Source organism: Labrus mixtus, chromosome 8 (assembly GCF_963584025.1).
Source record: "Labrus mixtus chromosome 8, fLabMix1.1, whole genome shotgun sequence".
Classification (NCBI taxonomy): domain Eukaryota; kingdom Metazoa; phylum Chordata; class Actinopteri; order Labriformes; family Labridae; genus Labrus; species Labrus mixtus.
Window position 1 is genome coordinate 17532081 of NC_083619.1, and position 26992 is coordinate 17559072.

Genomic DNA, 26992 nt, shown 5'->3' on the forward strand with positions numbered 1-26992 from the left:
TTTCTCCATATAATGCAAATACCACCAACTTTCTCCTGTAGTGAATTTAAGATATTATTCCTACCATTATCATGATGGCATCTGGAGAACAGCACCGTAGAAGCAGGGTAAGGTCACAAACCGAAAAGCGTCGGTCTGATGAAGTCGATCTTTACACTTCAAGTGTTGCTGGAGCTTTTTGACCTCTCTGGATAACAGCAGACATTAAATACAATCCCTATAAAAATGTACAAATCCACAAGTCATAAAAGAAAACTGGCCTAAATAAGGTTGCATGTAAAACATAGTGCACCTATTTAAGTAACATTTTTCAAGGTGCATACTGTCACCTACTTTGTGTAGCCAATGGCTTCAGATTACCTGAAAAGTCAACATCTACCATCGCATGAGCATAATAATAAGCATCATTATATAAGTCATATCAATAGATATACAGTTTTTAAAGAGGCCAATGCCACGCTTATTTTAAAGACTGTGTTGGCTGATTTTAGAGTCTACCTCTAGCATTGTATGATAGGTTTTTTTACAAGTCTATTTTCCATTAAGCAAACAATTGTTATTTGGGGAAACTATTCACAGAAGAGACAACTTAACAAAGCTCAAAAGTTGTCAATGAAAGATGTTATAAGGGAAAAAAGGTTGGGAAACATAGTCGTTGGCAACTCTCAATTTTTTTTTTTTTTTACAAATTTGCACAAAAATCTCAGCAAAAACAAGTTAATTAATATTATATTGGATATTATCTTAAAACGACATAAGTAGCAAGACCTCCATAAGAGATAAACTGGGACAATAGTCAAAGACTTCTCCCCACTTCAACCTGTTTCCATTTTTCAACAGCATTACATTTGAGGTCGGTAACGGTTTCCTCAGCTCGGCTCAGCCGTAACAACCCTTCCTCTCACTCATGCATACTAAAAATCAGAATCCAAGTAGATACAAGGTTGTGTCCCTTTCAGCGCACATTTATATATGCAAGCAATGTTTTGGATTGCAAGCTGCATGCTGACACCTACTGTTCATTTTAGACACACACATAACTGTACACTTCACTTCCCTGTGTTACAATAAGACATGAAAACAACATAATGTACATTTAGGGTTTTAATAATCATGTGCTGTATAACTGCATTGGTAGTTTTATTAGAATACATCTTTAGAAATTGTGCAGGATGTTGATGGATTCAAAACACAGATAATCAAGTTATTGAAGATATAATTTCTTGCATCTTCTGATAATTTCCATCAACCTCATTTAAACACACACACACACACACATATATATATATATATTGTATGAAACTACACATTAAAGTTTGTATAAACGCATCATGAATAATCCATGAAATGTAACTTTACTGATGTCATAAACACAGTCAAACAACACATCCTCTGTCCTTGGTCAAAAGAAAAGTCTTTGCACACGACTTAATCTCTGTAACATCGGCTGATTTGCACTTGAGGTTTGGATCGAGCATTTGGTCAAGGTTGTGTAAACAGTTTTGAAAGGCACAAAGATTACTTTATGCTATGTACATCTGTACATTCTGAGGCGAAGAAAAAAAAAAGAGGAATATTTTGCTTCTCTGCCAAGAGAAAGATAGTCTGATCTACAGCATAAGATTAGAGCACAGTATATTTAAACATGACGAAGCATCACAAGCATGTCATATGAAAGATAAGTAAAAGAATAACAGTACCAACCGATATATGAGATGTTTTCCTATGCAAAAACCTACATACATACATAGTGCATTCCCTTTTTTTTTTTACCATGCATAGTTTCTGCCTAAATCTAGGCACCAAATACCGTACATACAATATCCCAATTCCAGTTTAGTAAGCTGTATATTCAAGTAGAAGCCTTAAAAAGCACTTTTCTATACATCTCTCCCTCTTACAAACATAAACGGCAAGAGTCATTTAAGGCATATATTTGGAATTTAAAAAATGAATGAATATTATGGAAGCCCTCCTCAGGCTTGTATTGCATTGGTCTATGGAAGAAGCCTCTGTTTTTCTGTAAAGGTCCTCTCCTCTTAAACAACTGTTCCCTTTTAAATAACCTCCGACTCATGTCGCGCCAAAGCCAGAGGCAGCGTTGTTCCGCATGGACCCTGGAAATGATGCCTGTGCCACATCAAACACAAACACACATATCACACAGACAGAAAACAAAAAGAGAGAAGAATTTTAGGTCAGCGGCAGGAAGGTCTCTCACTGAGGTGGAAGCGCAATAAAGAGAGTCATTCATACAGTAACTACACAAGTGGTCCACAAGTGTGGAGGTTGCCAACATGCTGCCAGTAGGTGGCACTAAATCTCAGATGCATCATTACTCATTGTTCTGGTTTTACTTTTCATTCATACATTTTCAAGCTAACTTTAAGGCATAGTTGTATCTTTTTCAACACTCCAAACCTCTGTCTGACTTACGTGAAGTACTCGGTTTTGGGTGTAGTGTTTTTGTTAAATTCTGCCACGGGAACGCCCCTGGATGCAATCTGGGGGCCAAACATGGCTGCTGGGTAAACAATTGAGGAAGTCCCAACCTACAAGGAGCAAGGACACGAGGAACAGCTTCAAATGATCAGTAATGCATTTTTTTTTTAGCTCAAGATATAATTTCATATATAACTATTATTCAATAGGAGAATATGTTATATATGCATGCGAAAATGAGGATAACTCACCACCAGACAAAGGTCACATGTTTCCATCTCTTTTTCCACCTTGGTCAGGATATGGGAGTCCAGAGTTTCTCCAAAAAACACCACGTTGGGCCGCAGCAGACCGTGGCAGTCACTTTCACCACACCTTGATGTAGCAGCACCAAATAGTTCTGAGATGTTTAATATGTCATTTCTTTTCATTTTACAGTGATAAGTTGGCCATAGCACAAAAGAAAGATTGACAAAGGCATAATTTCAAAGACTGTGAGACCAGAGATGAATGAAACCCATGAATCGTCATGAAGAAATGAAGGCAAGAACTGAGTTAAAGCAAATCTCTTTCCTACAGGTCGTGTAATGTTCTTTGTTGCTGTTCTCACGTTTTTGTTTGCATGTGACTCTGTCCATAACACAGCCCACCACTGCCCCCATGTGGAGGCCTTGACCATGTTACTTGTAATATACAGAGGCAGGTTAATATAGCCCCCCAAATTACTTTAGTGCATGATAAAACAAAGGGCTGGGTCCAGACTTGCAGAGAGAAAATATTCACATTACGCTCACACAGACTGACCCGGGCAGCAGCTTGTTGATACATCAGTATAAAGTCAATTTTGCAGGTGAAGCAACAGTGGGCATGGTTTCCTTTTTTTCTGATATCAAAGCTCAGAGAAATTGTAATTATTATCGTCTAAAGTTCCCAGCTCCACAGTTATGTTTTACTTTATGTATCTATACTGTCAAATAACTGTGGAAATACTAGGTAAATAGAAAAGAAGAGAAAAGACAGTATGCAATGCACGTTATAAGAGCTTGAACTGCAACAGGGAAAGAGAGGGAGCTAGGTTAGACAGAGCTGGAGAGACAGGAACAGAGGAACCGAATGAAGCCAGTAGCAGATGAAGAGGATTGTTACAGCCCCCAAAGAAAGCAAAATAAATGTTTAATTATTGATGATCACACATTTTTTGCATATATCACCCCCTTATTCAAGCATCTTGCTAAGCAATGACAAAACACATTTTTTGTGTCAGATTGGCCCTAAAATAACTCCAATCTATACCATCAACAAGTCCTCCCTAGCTTTTCATTCTAAAGGAAACAGGCAGAGATGCAGAGTCAGAGCTAGGCATTATATGGAGGTTTGGATACATCTCATGTGCTACAAGCAAAGCAAACAAACGTTATGTACACTAGTCTAAGCAATTAAAAAATATATTTTTCTACTTTTGTTAATTTTAATTATTAAGATATTTAATGTATTTACAGTATCCTCTCTTGTCTACTTGTATGTTGCCAACTTGTATGTTACATCGGCATGTAAAACTAACATGCATAGAGTTATGCAACTTTATGCATCAACTTAGTAAGTGCCAAATCCTCATTTAAATGCAGGTAAAAATGGAGGAGAGAGACAGCCCTCAGTGGTACCTTCCAAATGTGTACCTAAGATTATAAGACATACTTGTTCTCAAGGCAGTTCACCTGTTTAATGTAGGAAAGGTCTTGGCCTAGTGTGCAACACAAAAACACTACAAGCGGCTCAGTAAATCTGACCCTCTGTGTTTGTAATAACAACTGACAGTAATCTCACCGTGGCAGTTTATCCACTGGAATCTGTGCATCAGCAACGTCTGGGCCAGGTGCACTGCACATAAAGAGAAGCCGTGTCAATGGAACATAACCAAGTCAGAGGTCAAGTTGAAGACATCATGCTACAAATCCTACATCTTTTTTTTTAGTTTGTGTGTGTTTGTGTATATTCCAAGAGGTCCTGCCTGTCCTTTACCCTTTGTCCTTCAGGGCAGCACATATGGGGCTCCGCTTGTTCACGGTCACATGTCCGCAACTCACACAGCGCGTCTCCATCAGGCTGCCTGCAGGTTAACATTGAAAACACAGCTGTTTGTCAGTGAGGCTGGCTGGGGTCACAGAAAACTGCTCGCTCTCCACAGACTTTGTAAACAACGACGTCTCTGTCGCCTGACTCAAACATAAGTCATTAGTCGGTGTTGTGCCATAAATCACCCTGAAACTGTATGAAAACAGAGAGCCAGACGAGGCCATAATGAGATAACACTTGAGATAATGTCATCACAAGACTGTTTTCACTGAGCGTAAATATGTGAGGAACTCTGTGGGCTCAGGCAATGTTGGTTTTGAAATTACCAACAACTCTGAATCACAAAAACTTTCCATTACAGAGGGGGAAAAAAGTGAACCAACCAAGGGGCTGTCACAGTTTTCACTGAGTAATAGGGTTGGGAATCTTTGGGTGTCTCTCGCGATTCGATTGAGAATCTATTTTTTCGATTCAAAACGATTCTGGATTCATGATCTGTCTATTTTTGAACTAGTAAATACTTCAGGATCTACTCCAGTCATCTGTGAGACTGGCTGAATGTCTTGCTGCTCCATTTGGCATTCTACTGAGTTAAAGAGCTAGAGCTTAGCACTTAGCATGGAGTGGCTGATTAGCGTCAGAATGTACTATTATTGTCTTTTATTTCCTATAAAATATCAGGATTGAAATCTAATGTATGGCGTGTAGTTCTAGTCCACCTCTCACCGTGAATCTTGAGCACATGCTTAGAACCGGCCTTCCGGTGCAGGTCGTCTATGCACTGGGTGATGACGACCACGGTGCGCCCCTGCTTCCTCAGCCGGGCCTCACACTCTGCTATGGCCAGATGTGCAGCGTTGGGCTTCTTGTTTAAAGCCATCTCCCTCCTGTAATGGTAGAACTCCCACACCCGAGATGGGGTGCGAGAGAAGGCCTCTGGGGTTGCCAGGTCCTAAGAATGCATCAACATAGACATTGGTTTGGAGCTGCAACGATATTAACCAAGAGTGTAGTATTCTAAGGTAAGTTTATCTACCTCAATTAGGGAGGGGGGTGTAGCCTGTAGGTTAATCTTTCTACAGCCCACCACAAGAAGCCATATTATGAAACAAACAACACTTATCTCTTAACTGGCCGTATCCCTTAGATAAATCCACAGAGATATGTGAAGATTTATAACGTAAACAGAAAATACACCCTCTCCTCAACAAGGACTCTGAACCACAGCTGTAAAACACACTTAAAACAGAGCGCTGACCTAAATTAAGACACAATAAATAAATCATGCCATCAGTCACAAGCGTGTCTTTGTTGTTGTTTTCAAACCTGAGATTGCCATTTCCTCCACTTCTCATTGTCTCCCCTGAAGGTTGGGACTCCGCTCTCTGCGCTCACACCTGCTCCTGTGATGATCGCGATGTGCTTTGCTTTGGAAAAGATTTCACGGAACTCAGACATGTCTTAGAGGGGGGAGAAAAAAGGAGACAAAAACAAAACTTTTAATGATTTTTTTTTTCCATTCAATAACTTATCTTTTACTATCAAAACATGGCAGCAGATTGGATTGAATAATAACAGAACTTTTTTCACATGTTGTCCTGATATTTAGTCCTTCCATTAATTGTGTATACGTCCCAAATTCTGAAGGAGAAATATATCTTCATTTAAATTCTCTAACAGCAAATAATGAATATTATCTACTAATTCCTGTTTGATTATTCAGGAACTATGTAGATGTCATTAAAACTACCGCCTCAGTAATATCCCATAATGCTACAATATTTATCAAACTTATTTTGAAGTCCTCCTTAAAAACTTTTCAAAGAATACTTTTTCACATTTAGCCATAGTCAGTCTGAAGCATGATGTCTTATATTTAGCATTGAATGAAGGGTAAACAGTAAACTAACATAGTACCCAACAAACACAATATACAAAACGTTTTTTGTTGGTTTGATTGTTTTACCCGAGTTGGGTCTTCTTGTGTCCATCAAAGGTCCTCTCCTCACACGAGCGGAGCACATGCGAAGACCCAGAGCGAACACAGCTCGATTGTGAAGGAGCATCGTCACTAGTGTTTCAGATCAAAAGACGAACACGTAAAAACAGAACAGAGAAAACAAAATGAAAACAACAACAGCAACAACAACTGTTAAATCGGTTAAATGTTTATTTCACTGCATTATGACTTTTTGGTGTTAAAAAAAACACATTATTTGACCTGAACTCTGCTGGACTTGACTTCTGTTTGTGCAGCCAGGTATCCTTTAACCCCATATTACTTTAACTTAAACCCTCACAAAGACCCCCAAGTATCAAAAAGTCATGTGTACAAATGATGAACCAGACATCATACGAGTGCAGCCATAAAAAAACACTTTCTTTTTTTATTAATTCCACTAACAGTTGCAATACCATGCAAGAAAACCTAACCTTTGATTCTGATGTACAATATGAAAATATGTTGATCGAAGTTATGACACTTTGGTGAAACATTATTTCAAAGAAGTGAATATTCAGCTGTCACCCTAAAACACTTAAACACATATAGTTATGTGAGACTGCATGCACTATGGTTGAACAATCAGGGCAGTGGTCTCTCATGTGTGTTCTGTGATTGTGATAACACAGAAGAAGCCTGGCCACTGACAACACACCAATGTGCATACAATACATTTTAATACAGAGGAAGCAAGGCAAGCTCAGGCGTTGTATTGAGACACACTTCAATAAAAAAAAAAAGACTATAGGGCGCGACCTGCATGTTTGAACAAACTATGTGCCAAATGTGTGGAAACAGGTTTTACTGGCTGCCAGGGCCAATGTTCAAAAGACAATTCACTACCGCATTGAGATGAAGAGATGCACCAACCAACCAGCCACTTAGCTTTCAATAGTTGAGTATTTTAATTACGTAAACTCCATATGACAAGCTGCCTTCACACAGAAGACATTAACATACACTGCTTTTTTTTTTTTTTTTACCTAGGAGTCAAAAGTTTGTCTGATAGACTACACGAAAAGGGAGTAACATGCACGTCCAAACATGAGAATACACATGTGAATAAGACCGTGACATGTGTAGGTGATGAACTATTCTCGGTAACTTTATCGTACTTACCACGCAATGCTGTAATCCTACTGTCGAAGGAAAAACAAAGTAACGCCAAGTTGTCTTGTTTACCTCTGCCAGCGCAAATATAATGAGGGGCCGTAAACGAACTACACTGTCGCAAAACGCGTTTTAAAAAAAAATGCTCACAACTGAAGTTAGGAAAGAAAAAGGTGAAACTTTAGTTAAGGGGCGACATCTAGTGGCAATACGCCGTAAGTGACTTTCATTCAGGATGGTCTATTCACCGTCCTGTTAAAGTGGCATGCTGCACAATTGAAGTGTTCTTGTCAACAACAAAAAAATCCAATTGTCCAATTGTTATAATGTCAAAAACATGGTTATATTTTAATGCTGAAAAATGTGCTTCTTCTTCGGTTGAAGTACCACCCCTTGGTGTTGTTGATTGCTTAACAGTAGACCTACTATTGTATGAGTTTTCAATGGGAAAAAAAAGGCTATTCATAAATAAATGCTACCTTAAAAAATAGCCTCCCCCCCTCTCTCTCTCTCTCTCTCTCTCTCACTCTCTCTCTCTGAGTGTGTCTGTTTGTCTGTGTGTCTCTCTCTCTCTATCTCTCAGTGTGTGTGAGTGTGTGTGTGAACTCCCTCCCTCCTCTCCATCTTCATCATTCTTCTCAGTGTGTGAGTGACTGGCCGTGGTGGTGGTGCTGCTCTTGCCCCCGGTCGGCCAGCAGCAGTAACCATCTGGACGCAGGTTCAGATTAATGGCGACCACTCAAGACGGCAGCAGAGACCGCAGACCCATCCGGAGACTCCGCTCCAAGAGCGACACTCCCTATCTGGTTGAAGCCCGACTGTCATTTAACCTGCGGACAGGTAGGCGCTAACACATCCACCCTGCACCACAAACATTTTCTCTCAGAGGTTTTCCTTTCCGGATGTCTTCATGTGGGTAGACCTAAAAAAAAAAAATGCGCTCCTGTTTTACGCGAATGGAAATGACAGCAACATCTCAGTAGGCTGCTTCGCCTGTGGGTTGGTATTCATGTTGAGATTATCCCTCCAAAAATGCAATGGATAGCTCTAGATATCCTGGTAAAGAAGGCTGATATGTGGCTGAAATGTTATGCAACTTTGTGGACCAACGCTGGTGGTTTCTGACGTGTCTGGCGCAAAAACGCAGAGGGAGTTCAGATCGACTGTTAAACGGGAATGATACAGCTTTGAATGCCGCTGAATTTGTCAACGCTTTGTAATTGCTACCACTGTAAATCAAGCCGTTACATAATACGAAGAAGCTTCAACGTGACCTGTAGTAGGCTTTGGCTGTGCGTGTGTGTGGTGCACAAAATCTGTCGGGATATCCAGTGTGTGTGTGTGTGTGTGTGTGTGTGTGTGTGTGTGTGTGTGTGTGTGCAGCGTTTTTATGAAGATTTTAATCACCGTAGCAGACAATGTTGATGATGCTGGTGGAGAATAATGCTCTGTCTCCACCATCAACCTTTGCAAAGCGTGTTGCATCCCTTGTTACCATGGTGACTTGGCATTTTATGCTGACTGAGTCCACAGGAGTCAGATACATGCAGCTATGCCAACAACACAGTGTCACGCCAGCCTTTGCATTATCTCCAAAGGGTGTTTGATGCTAGTGGTGGTCACAAGTCTTCACTTTGTCTCCTTCGCTGAGATGATTTGAGTGCATGTGCCCACATGTGAATGACATCACAGGTGTGTTCCCTTGATGCTATGTTATGAAATGGAGGATGCATAGTGGTCTGCAAGTGCTGTCACAACATAATAGATATTTCCCTGCTTGAGCATTTCATCCTGCTGGAGTCCCACCAATCTCTCCAGTCAGCAGAATGTGTGAGATGAGTACAACGCTACTTTGCTGTTTGGATGTTGGCCAATGCTATAAGGGGTTTAAATTGAATATTTATTAAGGAGTTGGTTTGTTTTTCAGAAATATCTATTAAATTCGGGTTTATTCAACTTTATCAAGTGTATGAATATAGTAAATGCACTGAAGTGAAGAGTATCTGTGACCATGGGCTTTTTTTACCCGGTCGATCTTTATCAATCAATCAATCTTTATTTGCATAGCGCCAATTCAATACAAATGTTATCTCGAGACACTTTACAAAAAGCAGGTAAAACGTTATTTAATATTACAAAAGAGCAGGTAAAAAGACCTTACTCATTGTTATGATACAAAGACCCAAACGTTAGTCCATCATGAGCACAGCACTTAGCGAAGTTACAGTGGCAAGACAAGTCATAGTTAAGTAAAAGATACAAGGTTAAAAGATAATCATGTATTTAATCTAATGAAAAGAAAGACACAACATTGGAAAACAATGTTGACAAGGATGGTATTTTATAATTAAAAAAAAACATTGAGGTAGAACTATTAGTCAGAGGGAAGTGTCAGGAGGTAGAAAGATTGCCTGTTTTTTTTTTCTTCTTTTATAGTTGAGCTACATCTAGTGCTCCTAAGCTACTAATCAGGCTTATGTAAAGGGAGCAGACCTAAGATTGTGTCCATCAACACTCCAAAATCACAACACTTACAAAAATAATAAACAAAGACCTAGTAGAAAACATTTTCTCACACCTTTGATGCTTCCAGCAGATCAACACACGAGTTATCATTCCAGTCCTCGTGTAGAGATACTACTGCTCTCGAGTCAGAGCAATAGAAGATAGAAGAGGTTTGCAGGTATTGTCAACAATGGGTCATCAGTTTAATCATGGAGAGACCGTACCTCTCTTCAGTGCAGCTGCTCTTTGGCTAACAATGCAGCGGCTGTATTGACAGCTCCCAGGTGTTCAATATGAACAGGAGCAATGCTGGAAAAGAGCGACAGTGCTCATTTCTGCTTTCCCGGATGACTGCATGCACAGTCCAAAAACAAACAAATAAACAAAAACAAACAAAGGCCACCAGCACGTTCATCTCAGATAAGCCCTTGTTCCGGGCTGCTCCTGTCAATGGCAGGACACTATCATTTGTCTCTATGCTCCTTTTTTCTTTTTTTTTTAATTTCTCTACTCTACAACCAGCTCATACAAAGAATGAGGACAGTATGGGGGCGATTTGTACAACAGCACTGTTGACTCACTTCCACCTCAAGAAGTGGAGCAGGATTTAGCTTGCTTATTGCCAGGGAAACAAAAAAGTCTGCCGGTTGTGTGGCTAGGTGCGCAATAATGATAGATGACCAAGGCTGCAACGGATATGAAAACGCAGGCAATTATCTTTGGACTAGGTAATGGTTTGCGTTGCTCTCTCTCTGTCTGTCTCTCTCTCTCTCTCCTCAAATTCTTTATAATTATTAAAAACACAGCCTAGTAATCATTAACATAATCTGCAAAGAGTGATGCAAAGAGAGGCCATTGATGTTTTACGATCGAGTACAAGTATTTATTTTCTATCCACAGAAAACTGAATGAATGTTTTGCATGTTTTTATCAATGAACAGTAAACTCCTCAACATCTAACACAGTCATGCCAGTATATAGACATTGCCGGTCTGGCTTCTTCTTCTTCAATGGAACTGTAATCCTATTGATGGGTTTATCTTGTGCGTGAGATAATTTGGAGACAAGTGAAATGTTCACAGCCAACTCCGCCGTTCAGTGTTTAAACAGCTGATACTTTGTTTCTATCCCTTTTTTTTTTTTTTGCGGGATCAAGGCTGCGGCACACCAATGACTAACACTCCACGGGCTTGTTATAAAATCAGCGAGCATGTATGAAACATAGTTTTTATTGCATCGACCTGCTTAGTGTTTGCACTAATCTAATCTGCCCCTCAGTTAAATGGCCCTGCACACAGTCACAAAGACATTACAATATAATGGCATCCATTAGTAGGCAGCTAGCAACGGTTGCGTCACCTGCTATAAACCATTACAGGGTGTAGGTGGAGGGTTGACCTACTTCACAGGTTTTATTTTAATTATCAGAGCATGTTATGAAGCATTTAGAGTGTCAGTTTAGCCTCACAGACACAAATACTGACACACAAATGATCACCCACACCAGCAGCTGGCCGATTACAGTGTTTGGGAAGTAGAAATATTATTGTTTCCATAAGAATTTTGTATCTGTTTTTCTTTTTCTTTTTTTTGCTAGAAGGCAGAGCTATGTGCTTGTGTTACTGCGTTGCATATCTTAATGTGAGCATGTCTGTGAGCACCAACTTTGCATGCATATTGGTCCCCTTGTTCCTGTGATGTCTTTCGTGTTGTCTGCAAGCTGACGCAGCATCTGTCTCACTGGAGGAGGTTGTCTTCTTGTTTTTCTTTGACCATCATTCAGCAGCTCGGCTACATCCCCATCTGTTTTCTGTCTGCCTAACAATCATGTTAGCACACAAGAAGCTCTTCCCGCTAGTTACATCGTTTGATTTTCTGTGAAACTTCTCACTACCAAAAGAGATTACACATTTATGAGTTTGAAATATCTTCGATCACACATGCAACTTAAACTTTTCATTCTGCCTCCATCCCCTCTTTCTTACACTTGCACTCTACTCAGTTTTGGTAGTATAAAAATGATAGAGGAAATGAGTAGCCTGCATATAACAGTCCAAATGACTTGTATAATTTCAGTTGTTTTGTATACTGCACTCGTGCTTTTTATGGTCATTTAAACTTAATTGCCTTTTAATTGTGCTTACATGGCTCATGACTCTTTACTATTACAAGATTGATAAAGACCACATGAACACAACATTGAAGAATCATGCAGTATTTTGAAATAAAGAACAGCACTAATACGGTTTGTCATGTTTCGATAGTGGTTCTTCTGTTTTTTTCTGTGCACCTTACAGCCCAAACACACAGGGTCAGCTTAGTCCCTCTATGTTCACTGTCTCCTCAGGTCGGCTCTGACATTATGGAATATTAATATAAACCCACCTTCAGCACAGATGTCAATTGTGCCAAACAGCAGGATGCTGTGTGCAGTGTAGAGAGTTGGGGACGCTGAAGAGCTCCCACTATTATACATGGTCTGAATGTAAATAGATGAGGCTGAAGCCTTGACTGGGCTGCATTGCAGATGTTGGCCAATAAATACTATGTACACCCCTAGTACATGTGTGTCTGCATATCCATACATACAGAACATGCATCCCCTGTAATTACACATGTAAATATGCACAGAAATGCAAGATTGAATGCAGAGTATATGGATGTAAACGCACTCTGTCTCACAATTCAGCGCTTAAGCATGCCTCTGTGTTGCAGCAACATTAAGCTAAAAAAAAAAAGAAGAAAGAAAGCTAAATTCATTCACCACCCACCACTCCCTGTATCTCTCTCCCTCTCTCACTCTGTTGCTCTGCGGTGCAATCCCTGTGTACAGTAAGCACCACTGTCCGAAAGAGTACAATCGATACAGATGCACGGTGGGACGGGACAACGTTTTCTGCAGCAGAGCTCTCTGCGCCAGAAGGGTTTGCCAGAGGGCTTCACAGAATGTCAGAGAAACACAGACTGTAGCTAAATACTGAAACATGGGTGCTGATGTTTTGTATTGATTTATTCCTGACTATTATTTTTAGAGATAGTCTGCATGTATGAAATAAGGTGAAGTCAGATGATCTAGATGTTTTGTCAGAATTCAAAAAGGCAGCTAAATGTGATTGCAAGGTCATGAACAAGCAGAATCTGCAATCACCATTTCAGGCTGTCTCCTTTTTTCAAAGAGAATTTTAGATAAACTCTTTGAGTTGGAGCCAATGAAAAGGCTGTTGAATTTGTAATGTTTGCAGCTGTTTGTAGCAACTCCAGAGGCTATTAGCAAGAGTGTTTAACAAAGTGCTGATAATTAGTGGCAGGAGATTTATTTTTTTGCTCCGTCTCATTGAATCTGTCTCTTTTCCTCGCCATCACCTCCATCTGAGAAACACATGCAACACAGCACATGGTCGACATTTCCTCCTATGATAGACTTACGGGCTTGCATCTTAAAAAACCAACCCACCAAAAAAAACAAAAAAAACAAGCAAGCATCCGTCTTCACTACTTGGTTGCACTTCTTGTGCAAAAGCATCCCAGGCCTGAATAAAACATGAGCGAGAAAATCAGAGCAAAAAATAGCAACGCTATATCTGGGGACGTTTACTGGATGCTCCTACTGCATAAATTTTCAATAAACCATCAGTGTCACCAGGCCAGAAAACCTGCCAACCTCTTAAGCAAGATGGTTTAATGCAAATGTCAGGCAGGTGTCTCCTATTAGGGCCTGCAGGAAGACGTTTCATCCCAGAATCTCTCTCTGCCTCTGCTTTCATCTCTCTCTTCCACACTTGGAAGTGTGGGAAAAAGCTCCTGGCTGTGATGTGCTTTCACATGCCAGCTGAGAAATAACGCCTCTTTCAAAAAGCCTGCCAAGCTATAGAAAGCTGCAATGATGATGTGCTTATGGGTCATATTTATAGTAAGTGTGGCAGCGCGTTGGTAAGCGGGTAAAGAAACTACTGTTATCCGCAAGCAATCATTGCAAAGGAGTAATAATCCTGGAGTATAGAATGCTCCTCCTGAGTTGCTGTTGCGCTCTAATAACTAGTCTTTCTGAATTCAAAGCAGCATGCAACGAATCCTGTAAGACACATGGGAATAAAACAACGGAGGCAAACATCTTCAATAATGATGTGTTCTCAGAAAGAGTAATGTCAGGCAGAGTGATGAGCATTCGTTCAGCTGTAATGATGAACGACTACAGGGTGGCATTTGATACTGGCATCGCCAGTGCAGCTCCAGCTTTTAAAGACATACTTGCTGAGTAAGACACTTTACAGAGTCAGAATCTCTTCAGACGCTGCTGCAAACCGGAGACTCAATTCAATCAAAGCTGCATTGCACCACTCAGCAGTCCTTCAAAATGTTATCCGACTTCTTCTGATAGAAGTCAGGATGGATTCGGCCTCTGAACCCAGAAAACGTGTTTCTATTATTTAAATGACAGGAAAGAGACTTTTCATAATTACAGCTGCAAAGGCTTCTATTAAACAATATTGGATAAGCAACACCACTGGATGGTTATTCAGGGTAGTTCCATGAGTTATTCTCACAACACAAACCAAACATTAGTGATATTTCAAATGCAAAGAAAATCATTGGACTGAAGTGTTTTAGAACATGAATATTTGAGTATTCATTTTCATGTTGTCCCCAATTTTTGTGTAGCTCCTAAAATAATACAGGGAAGTACTTTATGTGCTCTACACAGAACATTATGGTAAATTATGCATGCACTTTTCAGACAGTTATGTAATCCTGTGTAAAGACAGACTAACAGCCTACGGGATAGATGACTTGGCTCTGAAAAGACCAATTCTGTGTAAATAAGGAATTCAACCAAGTACACTTTGCAACCGTTCTTTCTTCAGCATATCTCACGGATCCAAAGTAAAAATTGATCTTGATGTCATGTCACATAACTGCAGCGATAAAATATATATATATATTTTTTTTTAAACACTGTCCCATTTATACTTTTTGTTTATTAAATTCTATAAAAGATATTAGCAGTCTCTAACAAACAGACACAAAAGACAGTAATGTTAATGTTAATAAAACAAATCTTGTGTCCTCTGAATAACTTTAATTTACCATTCAGTACATTTTCAACACCTTCTTGTTTGAACGTACAGACCAAAGCTTAGTGTTCATTTATTTAGCTTTTAATATATATCTTAAACCATGACAGTTTAAGCAGATTGAATTGTTATTTGACTTGAGCAGCAGATAGATGCAGAGAGATGAGGTATGGGGAATATAATGTAACTAATTCTCTAGCTAAATGCAAGCCGTAAACATTTACCATACTCACACAACATTCACTTTTAACTGATAACTTTTCAGGATGGTGAGCTGAAATGCTTTTCATAATGTTACACTTCTGTGTTCCATGCTGTAAGTCATATAAGAGCAATACAATGTTCCTGTTACAATTCACACATTGGACATGTTGCTCAGCTGGGGAACGAACCCTTGACGTTATGGTTGAGAGGCGACGACTCGATCAACTGAGCCACAGACCCAATAAGCATAACCTTTGTCATTTCACCACTTTTAGATTAGATTAATTAGCTAAAATAAAAAAATAAAACGCTATTGATAATAAAAATCCAAAGGGGACAGCTGGCCAAGTTTTGAAATAAAGCAACACTTTTGATAACTAGTAATTTACTGCAATTGGAAACCCTTCTCTGGGTCAAGTGTTAGGCTAGCTTAATTGCTTTAGCTAATGTAAGCTAGGAATGTACAATTTTCCTATTGCATCACTACCAAACAGTAATCTAGGCTTTCTGCCACCTTATACTTCACCGCAATATAAGCTAGTAAGTCAGGGCTGAATGCTTAATTTGACTTTTGTTAAAAGGCTATCTAATGTGGTGTTGATAATTCCAACTATTCTATAGTAAAACCTGTCATTTTGACAGCGGAAATGGTGAATCAATAACTAGGAAAACTCTCTAATACAATTTGTTATATAATGCACAGCTACCTATGTGCCTGAACCCAGGAGATATTCGTCTTAACCCCAGTGCAGCCAGAAATGGACAGTGGGGCTTAAGCTCTTCAGCAGACAGTTCACTCCATGCTATGGGAGTCTGTTCATCAAGAGCCAGCAGGACAGATGGAGGTTTCAGTCGGAGAGAAATTGGAGTCTCTGCAGGTGGCGACTGTCAGAACAGCCCAGAGGAGTAGCACACTTTACCTACCAGAAAGAGTTGCAGAGCCCACATGAATATTGCTCACATTTGTTTTTAGATTTCTTGTTTGAAGCAGCAGCAGTGTAACCAATGGCTTTTTTTTTCTTCTTTTTTTTTTATTTTTATCAAATAACCCTTAAATTCAATAAATTAGCTGATAGTTTGGTCTGTAACTAGTTGTCACTACTGGCTGACCGTTTCCAAAAGCAATTCCAAGTTGCAGTCTTGGGAGTGCTTATTTTGGAAGACCAACTGCATATTAAACGATAGTCCAACAATACCTTAATTACCATATGCATTAGTAAATCTGTAGTTTTAAGTAAATAAAACACCCAACAAATGTTGCAGCATCACACACATTACAATGTGAGTGCATGTTTCACAGGTTGTTCCAACAGTGTCTACTTGGGCTCTTTCCATTGAGCAACCCACCAAAATGATAGAATTAAACAAATACATATATAAGTATTGAGTCTGCCTCCTCATAATCTATCTGATAGCCTTAAGCTTCTTGTAGCCCTTGGAAATACCTTGAAGACATTCACACCTTTAGAAAAAGTCTTTGTTTCAACAGTCTGTGAAGCTGTGCCAGTTTTACTCAATGATCGATCATTCACAATATCACAAACAGCTTGTTCTTTATTTACACATCAGGAGCTCTATAATCAAACCAGTACAGCACATATACAGATATACTGTATGAATTGGTGGAATAAAGGGTGGCACATAATCATGATCAGTTTTAACACAGCTCACAAACAGGTTTCTCCTATAGACATGGCTTTTCTCTGTGCTTCTTTAAGTTATAGCCTTTTGTAAACTTTTTGCCACACATTGGACACGAGTAGGGTCGTTCCCCTGTGTGGACCATCATGTGATTTTTCAGCTGGCTGTTTATCCTGAAGGCCTTGCTGCAAACCTCGCACACAAATGGCCGCAAGCCTATATGTTTGGATCTGCGGTGAGAGATCAAACTTGATTCCCGCTTGTAAGCCGCACCACAGTCTTCACACTTAAATGGCTGACCTTCTCTGTGTTTAACCATGTGAACCTTGAGCAGAGCCGCGTTCGGCCATCCTTTGCCACACGTGTCGCAGAGGTACGGCTCTTGCCCTTTGTGTTTATACAGATGATATGTTAGCAGTGTTTTTTGATAGAATACCTTCCCGCACTCTGGGCATGGGTAACCATCTGTATGCCTCACCATATGAGCTCTCAAGTAGTCCTTTGAAGTGAACTGTTTCCCACAGTATGTACAAACAACAGGTGGCCGTTCTCTATGTGTTCTCCTGTGCCGCATCAGAGCATAGTTAGAATCAAAGATTTTCCCACACGTTTCACATTTGCATGGTGTTGGAGAATGTATTTTTTGATGTCTTTCTATTTCTCCTGGATGTCTGAATCCTTTCTTGCAGATGGGGCATAGAAACAACTGTTTGTTTTGCTGGTGTCGAATCAGTTCATACAACCTGGTAAAAGTGGTCTTGCACAAAGTACAGGGGTATGGGCCTCTGACACCATGGGACTCAGAGTAATGTCTTTGCATGAGCACAATGTTTGAAAAGTCTTTCTCACACATGGTGCACTTAAAGGTTCCATCTTTACACTGGGAGCCCTCTGCATCATCTGCTGTGGATGAAGTTGCAGTTTGGCTTTCCATCGTTTCAGAACTTTTCTCAGCATTGATCTCAGTAGTGTTGTCAACTGAAAAGAAATCACAGCCTTTGATGATGAAATAGTTTGTGTTGGTTGGCTCTTTTGTTTGAGAATCTGCATCTGAACATATTGTCTGGTGCTTCTCAAAACTCCTGTAGTAAGTAAAACACTGGCCACATTTTGGACACATAAGAGATTGTTTAAAAGCCTTTGAGTCTGCTGATGCATCTTCAGTTGTCGAGCTCTGACTTATTTCACTGGAAGCCACTGCTGCGGATGAAGTTGTTGCAGTTTGGCTTTCTGCTGTTTCGGAACTTTTCGCAGCATTGCTCTCCATAGCCTTGTCAACTGAAAAGAAATCACTTCCATTGTTAATTACATGTTTTTTTTTGGTTTGCTTAATCCTTCGAGGAGCTGCTTCTGAACATATTTGCTGGTGCTTCTTAAAACTCTTGTAGTAAATAAAACACTGGCCACATTTTGGACACGTTTGCGGTTGTTTATAAGCCTTTGAGTTTGGTGGTGACTCCGCAGTTGTCGAGCTCTGACTTATTTCACTGGAAGCCACTGCTGTGGATGAAGTTGTTGCAGTTTGGCTTTCCATTGTTTCAGAACTTTTCTCAGCATTGCTCTCCATAGCCTTGTCAACTGAAACGATATCACGTCCATTGTCAACCAAATTGTTTGTGTTGGTTTTCTTAATCCTTTGAGAAGCTGCTTCTGAACATATTTTCTGGTGCTTCTCAAAACTCTTGTGGTAGGTAAAACGCTGGCAACATTTTGGACATGTCAGTGGCTGTTTATAAGCCTTTGAGTCTGCTGATGCATCTGCAGATGTCGAGCTCTGACTTATTTCACTATAAACCTCATTGATCTCTTGTTTCATGTTATTTTCATGGCTCATGGAACTGTCTTTTGAAGACTGGTTTGAAGCTTTGCATTTATCTTCCTGGTGTGTCATGCAGTCTTTATAGCTATCAAAATCTTCCCCACAATAACAACAAAGGTAGGGACTCTGTTCAGTGTGGCTTCTCATGTGCTTCATCAGGTCAGTAGAACTAGTAAATATTTCCCTGCATATGGAGCATTGTTTGACGCGACTGCTTCTTTTAGATGTTTGTTCTTGTGATGTGTCAGAGGATATTAATTCCTGGGGTGCAATGTTTGACATGTCAAAAGGAACAGACTTGTTTAATTTATCAATAGGGAGTGGTTCAGTGTGAAAAGCCGAGCTTGAGGAACATTGTGGGTCCATCTCTTCTTGTCCTTTGCTTCTGCCCGCACACATCCTCTTGTGTTCGTCAAAGAGTTTTTGGCAATCAAAATCTTTGGTACAAACATGACAAACAAGACTGCCGTCCTCATTAGATGTCCGACTGCAAGTTCCCAAGTGATTGAACCATTTTTCATCCATGTGGTCACCATCACTGGACTCATTTTCCTCAAAAAATGGAACTGTTACTTCAACAGATGCTCCCTGATCTTCAGTTACATCACTGACACACTGCTGTCCATATTCTTCCTCATTTTTCACAAATTCAGAATAGAACACATTAACGTCGTCTTCTTCAACAACTTGTTTTGACTCACTGCTCAATAGGTTATCTGCCTGCCAATCATCAGGGTCAAATGTGGGTTCAGTTTTGACAACTACATCCCCTTTGTCTTTGTCCACATTTGGTAGGTGATACGACAGGCTGGAAAGGATGCAATCATCCCCAGAGGAAGACAAAGCTATGAAAAACAAAACAAAACATAAATTATTTTCAGCAACTGTGGCTTCAAGACAATAATTGAAAAGATTTCTGTTGGTACTATACCTTTAGGAACTTTGTGCCCATGGTGTTTGTGATGCTGGATAAGTGTTTTAAGTGGCTTAGACTGGTTCATGAAGTCCACACACTCTTTCAAGATAGAAGGAGAGAGACTCAACCAAAGGGAAGTCTAGAAATGGAACAGAAGAGGAAAATAAATCCATTTCAGAGAGAATATCAAATATTGCTAGTTGTTGATAATCATTTGTCAGGTACTTACTTGTTCAAGGTTAGGAACAGGCAGCAGCTCATGCAGATTGAGGAGGAATTTCTTCATTAGAGCCTGTAGAGCTGAGTCATATTTAGGACCAAACAGTGTTGGGAAGATGTTCTAAAGAGAATATAATTCATTACATTTTTACAACATATTTTGAGGCAGATTTGTAGAATAGATCTTGAGGGTTTTATTCAAAGCTATTTTCTAAACCACTGTTCCCAACATGGGGTCAGGGCCCCCCCTAGGGGGGCCAAAGATCTTAGGGTTGGTGCGAGGCTTTGTCTGCTCTAAGGTTGTCCAAATAAGATTTCCCCAAATTTACTAAAATAATAACACACTTATTGGATAGTTTATTTGAAGGTCTGTACATAAAACTGTTTAAAAAACACAAGAGTTCCTCATTGAAAAATATCACACAGCCACATCTTTAATGAGGGTTCTCATGGAATCAATAGTAAATTCAGTTAATTTTTAAAGGCTTGTTTTTTGGGGCTTTTGTGCCTATATTTCAGAGACAGGTCAGCGGATACAGTCAGAAATCGGGGAGAGACAGAGAGTGGGGATTGACATGCAGGAAAGGAGCCACAGGTCGGATTTGAACCTGGGCCGCCGACTTCGAGGACTGCAGCCTCTGTTTCATTTCATTTATTCAGACCTCAATTAGCTGTGGCCGAACCCACAGCTATTCTTCCTTGAGTTATTGGGTGCACAAACTAACCACTTGGTCCCTGTTGCCCAGAAAAGTCTTTCTATTTGACAGCAATGAATCACTTTTTTTCCTATGTGGTGGGAGGCTCTGCTTTTCTTCTTAGGAACCACTTTTCTAATCATTAAGACAAACTAACCACCCGGAACAAAACCAAACAGCATATAATGATGGGAACTGAAAGTGTTTCCCCTTGTGTTTTGTCACTTGACAAAAACAAGCAGAAGACATAGTACCATCTTACTCACCTTATAAAAGATATCCCTCTGACAGTGATCTTCCATTAGAGTGTGAACAAGCCTCAGGAAGTTTGTAACTGAAACTTTCATCTCAGAATTGGAAGTCTTACAAAAAACAAAAACAAAAAAAACGCAAATAAGTAAACCCAAAAGAAATTAAAAGTGATGAAAATGCATCAAGAGTACTGACCTCTTTATCCTGGTTTGTAATGAAGGTATTTATTTGGCTCAGATGATGCCGAAAAGCCTGCTGGTCAGAAAATGCATCATTGCGGCACAACTCTAGCACCGCCTGTTGGCATTTAGAAAAACAGAACCATTCAGTGAAGCCTGGTTTTTCAATAACTATCCTGTAGAGACTGGCAACGCGAAACATCTGAAAATCATCACAACAGTAGTACAGTATGTAAACATTTGATGTAGGGGACGATCACGAGTCATTGTCAGTCAGTCAGATCATGACCAAAGCCCACACACTCTTGTGGGGCCAATTCCAATATATTTAATATACATCTTCCCCCTTTCAAATGTGTTCCTAAAGTCTGCATAAACTCCAACATGAATGTCAGTGATGCTGTTTGATTTGCACTTACTTTCCACTCACGCTTTGTATGTTTAAAAAAAAAATGTAAATAATAACATAAAGACATCATATATGTAAATCATATACTATGGAAGCAGAAATAGGCTGTAGTATATTCCTTTCCACAGATGTTATAAACTGGGGTTATACATATAACATATAAATCTCATTAATTGCTATTACTTTGGTTTTGGGTGACCAACTCATATAGGCAGAAAACAACAACAATGAAATCCTTATTGTAAAAGTATTATTAAAGGTGTATACAAAAAAACAAACATCAGAGACTCCCCCACACTCACCTCCTTCAAGAAATCCCTCAAAACTCACCTCTTCAACATTGCCTACAACCACTAACTCCCCCCCCACATTACTTCTTCATTGTACTGTCCTCGTCGTTTTTTGTTTTGTTTTATGGTTTTATATTTTGTCAAAGCGTCTTTCAGTTCTTAGAAAAGCGCTATAAAAAAACTATATTATATTATATTATTATTATACACACACTGTCATTGCTATTAGCTGGAGAAGTTGAAGCACATTTTAACAATGGTACTTGGATACTGTTTCTGCTTTGATATAAATACAAATTGATTGAAGAATGGTTATAGTCTTCAGGATAGTTTTGTTCATCTAATATAGTACCTATAGAATGTTGAAAAAAAAAAGTTAAGCATTATGTGATAATGTCCTTCAACTTCAATATTAACAACTTACCATAACTCACCTTAATTATGACCTTAACTTAACTTTTTAGTATAAAGAAGAACACAACCTACCTATACTTTTTACAATTGAGTATTTGCACCACGCTACATTTCACTACGGCAGACACGTTCCTCGTTTCTTTGGCAGCCTATGTTTTTCATTGCAACATTATATACAGTATGAAGAAACTCTTTGAAGTTGTCTTACCTTTGCTCGAAGGCCAATCACTAGTTGGACTCTCTCTGTGTCAGTGAGCAGCTCAGGGGCTGTTTCCAACACTGAGGTGATAAACTCCTCCAGCAGACCGAAATACATCACAGCTCCCTGCTTCACTATCTCCAACAGAGCTGCAGACACAAGCTGCAGAGGAGGGACGATGAGGCGGAAAGAGGAGAGGGGAGGGAAACCTGAGGACACAAATGGTAAACTCCGAGGTAACAATACTGTTATAATACGCTTGAGGGAAAAAAAATATATACATGGCACGTTTACAGCAATGCAACGTCCCGCGGCGTGTGCGTTAATATCAGTGACGCTAACACATCGCTTTCCACCTCTCTCTTTTCATCTATCCAAATGCGGACAGCATTTTTTTTTATAGTTAAACACTCACCATGGTCCGTCAATGTCTTGCTCATTTTTTTTGTCGTGATGGATTTTTGCTAACATGCAGCCACAAGAAACGCCTGGCTGGCTGTTTTTTTTCCCCCTGCTTCTTCTTCGTCTTCTTGTGGAATTCCGGCAAGCTGTACACTTGGAAGTGAAATGCCGCCCTCTATAATTTGTAGCCTATATTATATTTTTAGGTACAGGCAGTTGAATGAAGACATTTTATGATCTCTCTCTACCCAGGTCTGCCCCTTGCCCAAGTGGCGCCCCATTGGCGGATTTTTATTTATGAACAGGAGCGGGAGAGGCAGAGCGAGCGTGTGATTGGATGCCTAATTTCTCAGATAATAACCTAATAATAAATATAAGCCTATTGACTCGTACTATATAGTTGTGACTCCCAGGTAAAGTTTAAGTGTGGGAAAGCTGGATGTTGATCACCTTGGCATTATTTCTCATATTGCAGACACCACCCCAGAAAATTGTTTTGTGCAAACATGAGGCCCCTATAGATGATGAGGGGACCCTATGCACAGAGGGTGTTCTGCATGTAGGGAGAGGCGGGTCTGGCTCTACCAGTAGGTTGGAACTCTGCTTCAGAGGAAAGGATAGATTTTAAAGAGGAATAAGAAAACCCCAGATATGTCTCTGGATAATTGTCATATTTAATTGATTTAACTATTACAAAGTAATTAATCAATAACAGTTTCTAAAGCCCACACTGACATACGTCTGGATGCTTGCCTATAAACATTAAGAGAAGCCACAATGGCCAAGTATTAGCCATTGTTGCTCTAATTTTACATACAGACAAAAATTCCCATTTTTCAAGCAAAACCTTCAAATCAACAGTTTCTTTTAGCAATGACTTGAGAAATGTATTTTCCCTCAATCCCTGAGTGGCCAGGTATCCATAGAAATTCAAAATAACATCGTATTTTCTCAATCCTTAACAAGCAGCACAAAATCTCCTGAAGCAGGTCAGGGTGAGCCCTTTATGTCCCATTTTTCAAAGCCAACAAGGTAGTCACTGAATCTGAGCAGATGATGCCTTTAGGTTGTATGACCAGCTCTTCTTACAACATGGCAAGGCCATAGACTGTAAATATTAATGGATAAAGCCTGAGTGACGTCACCCATCTGTTACTGCAAGGGGCTTTGGAGTCCCATCGATGGTGGTCGCCTTGCTGAATTGCTGTCTCAACCTAACTTTAAGGCAACCTAACAACAGGCTGAGAGCTTGAGGCGGGTCGTAAGTCTCACACCAACCAAAGACCAGGTACATACTCAGATTTTGCTACTGAGATTTTGAAAACCCATTCTTCTTCCAATGATACTACTTGATCCAGTGCCTGCGGTCGTTGTCTATGAATATGGTCTAAATTTCAACCACTTTTCATTATGGCCCCATCATCTTCAAATAAGGTTTCACCACCATTGGGCACTTCACGGAAAATTGTTATTCTGCTCTTTAATAGATGCTTTCCCAAAGCTGCTTAGTATTGGAACATGATCAGTTTCCATTGTGTATCTATCCATTATATCACATTCCCCAATAAAGCAAGCTCAGTTGATGTAAAGGTTAATTCTATGCATGACACTGCTCCCAGAATTATTTCAAACCATGTTAACAAGTACATGTTTGTCTAGAAAAGTCCTCCATTGCCGCCCCATTTCTGCCTGGTTTGTTACTTCCCCGACTGCCCTATGTGCATTCAAATCACCAACCCATATTACTGGTGATTCTACCTCATTCAATATACCTTTCAGTTATTCTACTCTCAACTGTAACCAAGTGGTATAGAGACTGACTACATAGATCTTTCCTTGCGCTGACCATACTTAAACAGTCACAGATTTAAGGTAAGTATAAATCCCTATATTATTGTGTTGTAAACCTTTCTTATACTTATAATTTCATACCCTGGCATTTCAAATTCTAAACATGGCTTTTACCAAGTCTACTGTCTACATATAAAATCAGGTTTCTCAATGCAACTTGCAAATATTTCTAATTCCTGACTCTTGGCTACTAGACTCCTAGCATTCCACTGCAGAAAGTAAAACATAAACTAGAACTCAGCTATCCATTTCATTTTCATACAGGTACTCCCTCTTTGAACTCTTCTTCTGAGATTTCTTAAGACACATTATAGATGACCCTTTTAGCACCGTTGACTCCAGGAATAAAGCTCTCTCCACTCTTGCCGCCAGTGTTCCTCACTTTGAAGGCTTTAGTTTCATTGATCAGTTGATTTACTGAACACCATTATCATTCCGTTTGAAAGTGTTTTAGCGTGCTGTACCTCTCCAACTCACTATATTGCACTTCCTATGCCTCCATCTGTAATTCAACATCACCATTAACTTTTCATCTTTCTGACTCATTTCCATCTTCTTTCTCTTTACCTTTCTGAATCAAATATCAAACAAACGTATGGATGGATACTGGTGTCCCTGGTGGACTGGAGCAGACTTTCTTTGTGGGGGTTATAAGGTGACTGCTCCGATCAAACGCAGTGGCTGAACCTTAAAAAAGGACAATAGTGTGAGACCCTGTGGGTGCCGATAATGTTTTTGAAGCTTATCTACTGTATAGGTCTGATCTATGAGTGAGAGTTTAGTTGAGGTGAATTCCTCTTTAATGAAGAAGGTTTTCTGTCGGTTAAGGAAGGGTGAAACCTAGAAACTTACTGAAGCACCAGCCGAGCTGCTTGGTGGCTTCTGACAGAAGCACGTTAAGCCGAGCCATCATCAAGCTTGGCGCACCCTCACTCTGCCCCATAGCCTGCAGCATTCCTACAAGGGACTGGACTCTGACTGCAAAGTTATGGAATGCATTAGGAACACCAGACTGAACCTTTAGGAGATTTATCATAGAGTTTATCTATTTCAGTGCTAAATGGTGGGGCTGCCCATACTGTTGATCTAGAGCAGCTTAGGACCTTGTATAGGGCTGTGGGTCATGATCATAGGCCGATGCAAAATGCCATGCAGTGGGTAATTTAAGGTGGTCCAACAGGATATGGTATAGATTTTTGCTAAAAGATTAAGACTGGTAAGTCTTAAACATTGTATATTGATGGGGGTCTTCCTTATAGAAATAGGGGAAGGTAGGTCCCTCAACATTGACTTATAGTCATTGTGTGGGGCTCACACAGCAGTGGATTGTGCATTGGAGATGGAGACCCATTGAGGGAAAGCAGAAGCTGTAAGATGCGTCACCATGATTAGGGTCATAAGGACAATTGAGTTGCACTGGGGGGGTTGCCAGCCTTGAGGGGCCAGAGGCCCGGCTGAGGATGAGGTGCATAGAAATTCAAAATAACATCCTATTTTCTCAATCCTTAACAAGCAGCACAAAATCTCCTGAAGCAGGTCAGGGTGAGCCCTTCATGTCCCATTTTTCAAAGCCAACAAGGTAGTCGCTGAATCTGAGCAGATGATGCCTTTAGGTTGTATGACCAGCTCTTCTTACAGCATGTGGCTGAGGTTGCTCACACTGTTCGGGTGGACAAGGCGTCTTCTCTACTGAGATGCATGACTATATCCCTAATTTGTTCAATCTGTTCATTTGTAATGGGAGGAGAAGGCTGTTTCATTCCTAGGTTCAGCCACATTAACATGTTCTTAGATTGAGGGAGGAGGGTGAGAGGCTCGATAATGCTCATAGTCTTGGAGATATAATAGGTATAGGTAATTGTCATCTGCCCTGCACCAGCTTGAATGACCATGTAGTATTTGTGCAAACCGGTTCAAAATTAAAACTTCTGCATTGGTTCACCAATCAAAGTGCGGGGGCCAGAGAAAAGCTTCTTCCCAGTTTATTATGATATGTTCATGGCAGGAAGTAGGCTGAAAGAGGAAGTAGGATATAACAAATAGAACTCCCCGAACTTGTATGCAACCCTGTTAAAAAAAAGTTTGGGATTTGGCCCATATTATGTCTTCTAAGCATGTCAAAACAGATGTTGCAGCAATATATAAATTAGCAATGCAATTGCTTATTTCACAGGTTTTCCTAACAATGTCCGTCTGTGCTCTTTCCACTGCGCAAAATCCACCAGACATTTTCCAAAATGCGAGTCAGCCTCCTCCTACTTCTATCAAACAGATTTGAGCTTCTGGTAGTCCTTTAAA

At 40.0% G+C, this 26992-nt stretch overlaps 3 protein-coding genes across 3 annotated transcripts in view; 1 reads left to right on the top strand and 2 right to left on the bottom strand.

Annotated features, from left to right (window-relative positions):
- Window positions 1-1086: 1086 nt before the first annotated feature.
- On the bottom strand, window positions 1087-7719 carry LOC132979200 (NAD-dependent protein deacylase sirtuin-5, mitochondrial-like). Its single transcript, XM_061044794.1, has 9 exons — window positions 7637-7719; window positions 6482-6586; window positions 5842-5975; window positions 5242-5467; window positions 4462-4549; window positions 4267-4320; window positions 2694-2817; window positions 2437-2552; window positions 1087-2130 (listed from the first exon to the last, which is right to left on the bottom strand). The coding sequence occupies exons 2-9, from the start codon at window positions 6579-6581 to the stop codon at window positions 2058-2060; spliced, it is 915 nt and encodes a 304-aa protein (XP_060900777.1). The 5' UTR covers window positions 6582-6586; window positions 7637-7719; the 3' UTR covers window positions 1087-2057.
- A 532-nt stretch (window positions 7720-8251) lies between these two features.
- Window positions 8252-26992, top strand: part of LOC132979199 (phosphatase and actin regulator 1-like) — a 65551-nt gene continuing 46810 nt past the window's right edge. The window contains exon 1 of the mRNA XM_061044793.1: window positions 8252-8467. Coding sequence (XP_060900776.1) covers window positions 8356-8467 — 112 coding nt within the window. The 5' untranslated portion in view covers window positions 8252-8355. The remainder of the gene's footprint in view (window positions 8468-26992) is intronic.
- LOC132979195 (zinc finger protein 99-like) lies at window positions 16941-22981 on the bottom strand. The gene is made up of 7 exons (XM_061044786.1): window positions 22857-22981; window positions 22451-22650; window positions 21146-21247; window positions 20965-21060; window positions 20014-20124; window positions 19800-19923; window positions 16941-19713 (listed from the first exon to the last, which is right to left on the bottom strand). Exons 1-7 carry the CDS (start codon window positions 22879-22881, stop codon window positions 17093-17095), a joined length of 3279 nt encoding a protein of 1092 aa, XP_060900769.1. The 5' UTR covers window positions 22882-22981; the 3' UTR covers window positions 16941-17092.

What these genes read in the sequence shown, in the direction of transcription:
- LOC132979200 (XM_061044794.1), bottom strand. Translation starts at nt 6,581, where the DNA reads ATGCTCCTTCACAATCGAGCTGTGTTCGCTCTGGGTCTTCGCATGTGC. An exon ending in GGAGGAAATGGCAATCTCAG is followed by an intron (nt 5,468 to 5,841) that starts GTTTGAAAACAA and finishes ATGCATTCTTAG; the next exon opens with GACCTGGCAACCCCAGAGGC. An exon ending in CATGTGACCTTTGTCTGGTG is followed by an intron (nt 2,553 to 2,693) that starts GTGAGTTATCCT and finishes TGCTCCTTGTAG; the next exon opens with GTTGGGACTTCCTCAATTGT.
- LOC132979195 (XM_061044786.1), bottom strand. Translation starts at nt 22,881, where the DNA reads ATGAGCAAGACATTGACGGACCATG. An exon ending in TGATTGGCCTTCGAGCAAAG is followed by an intron (nt 21,248 to 22,450) that starts GTAAGACAACTT and finishes AAATGCCAACAG; the next exon opens with GCGGTGCTAGAGTTGTGCCG. An exon ending in AGAGGGATATCTTTTATAAG is followed by an intron (nt 20,125 to 20,964) that starts GTGAGTAAGATG and finishes TATTCTCTTTAG; the next exon opens with AACATCTTCCCAACACTGTT.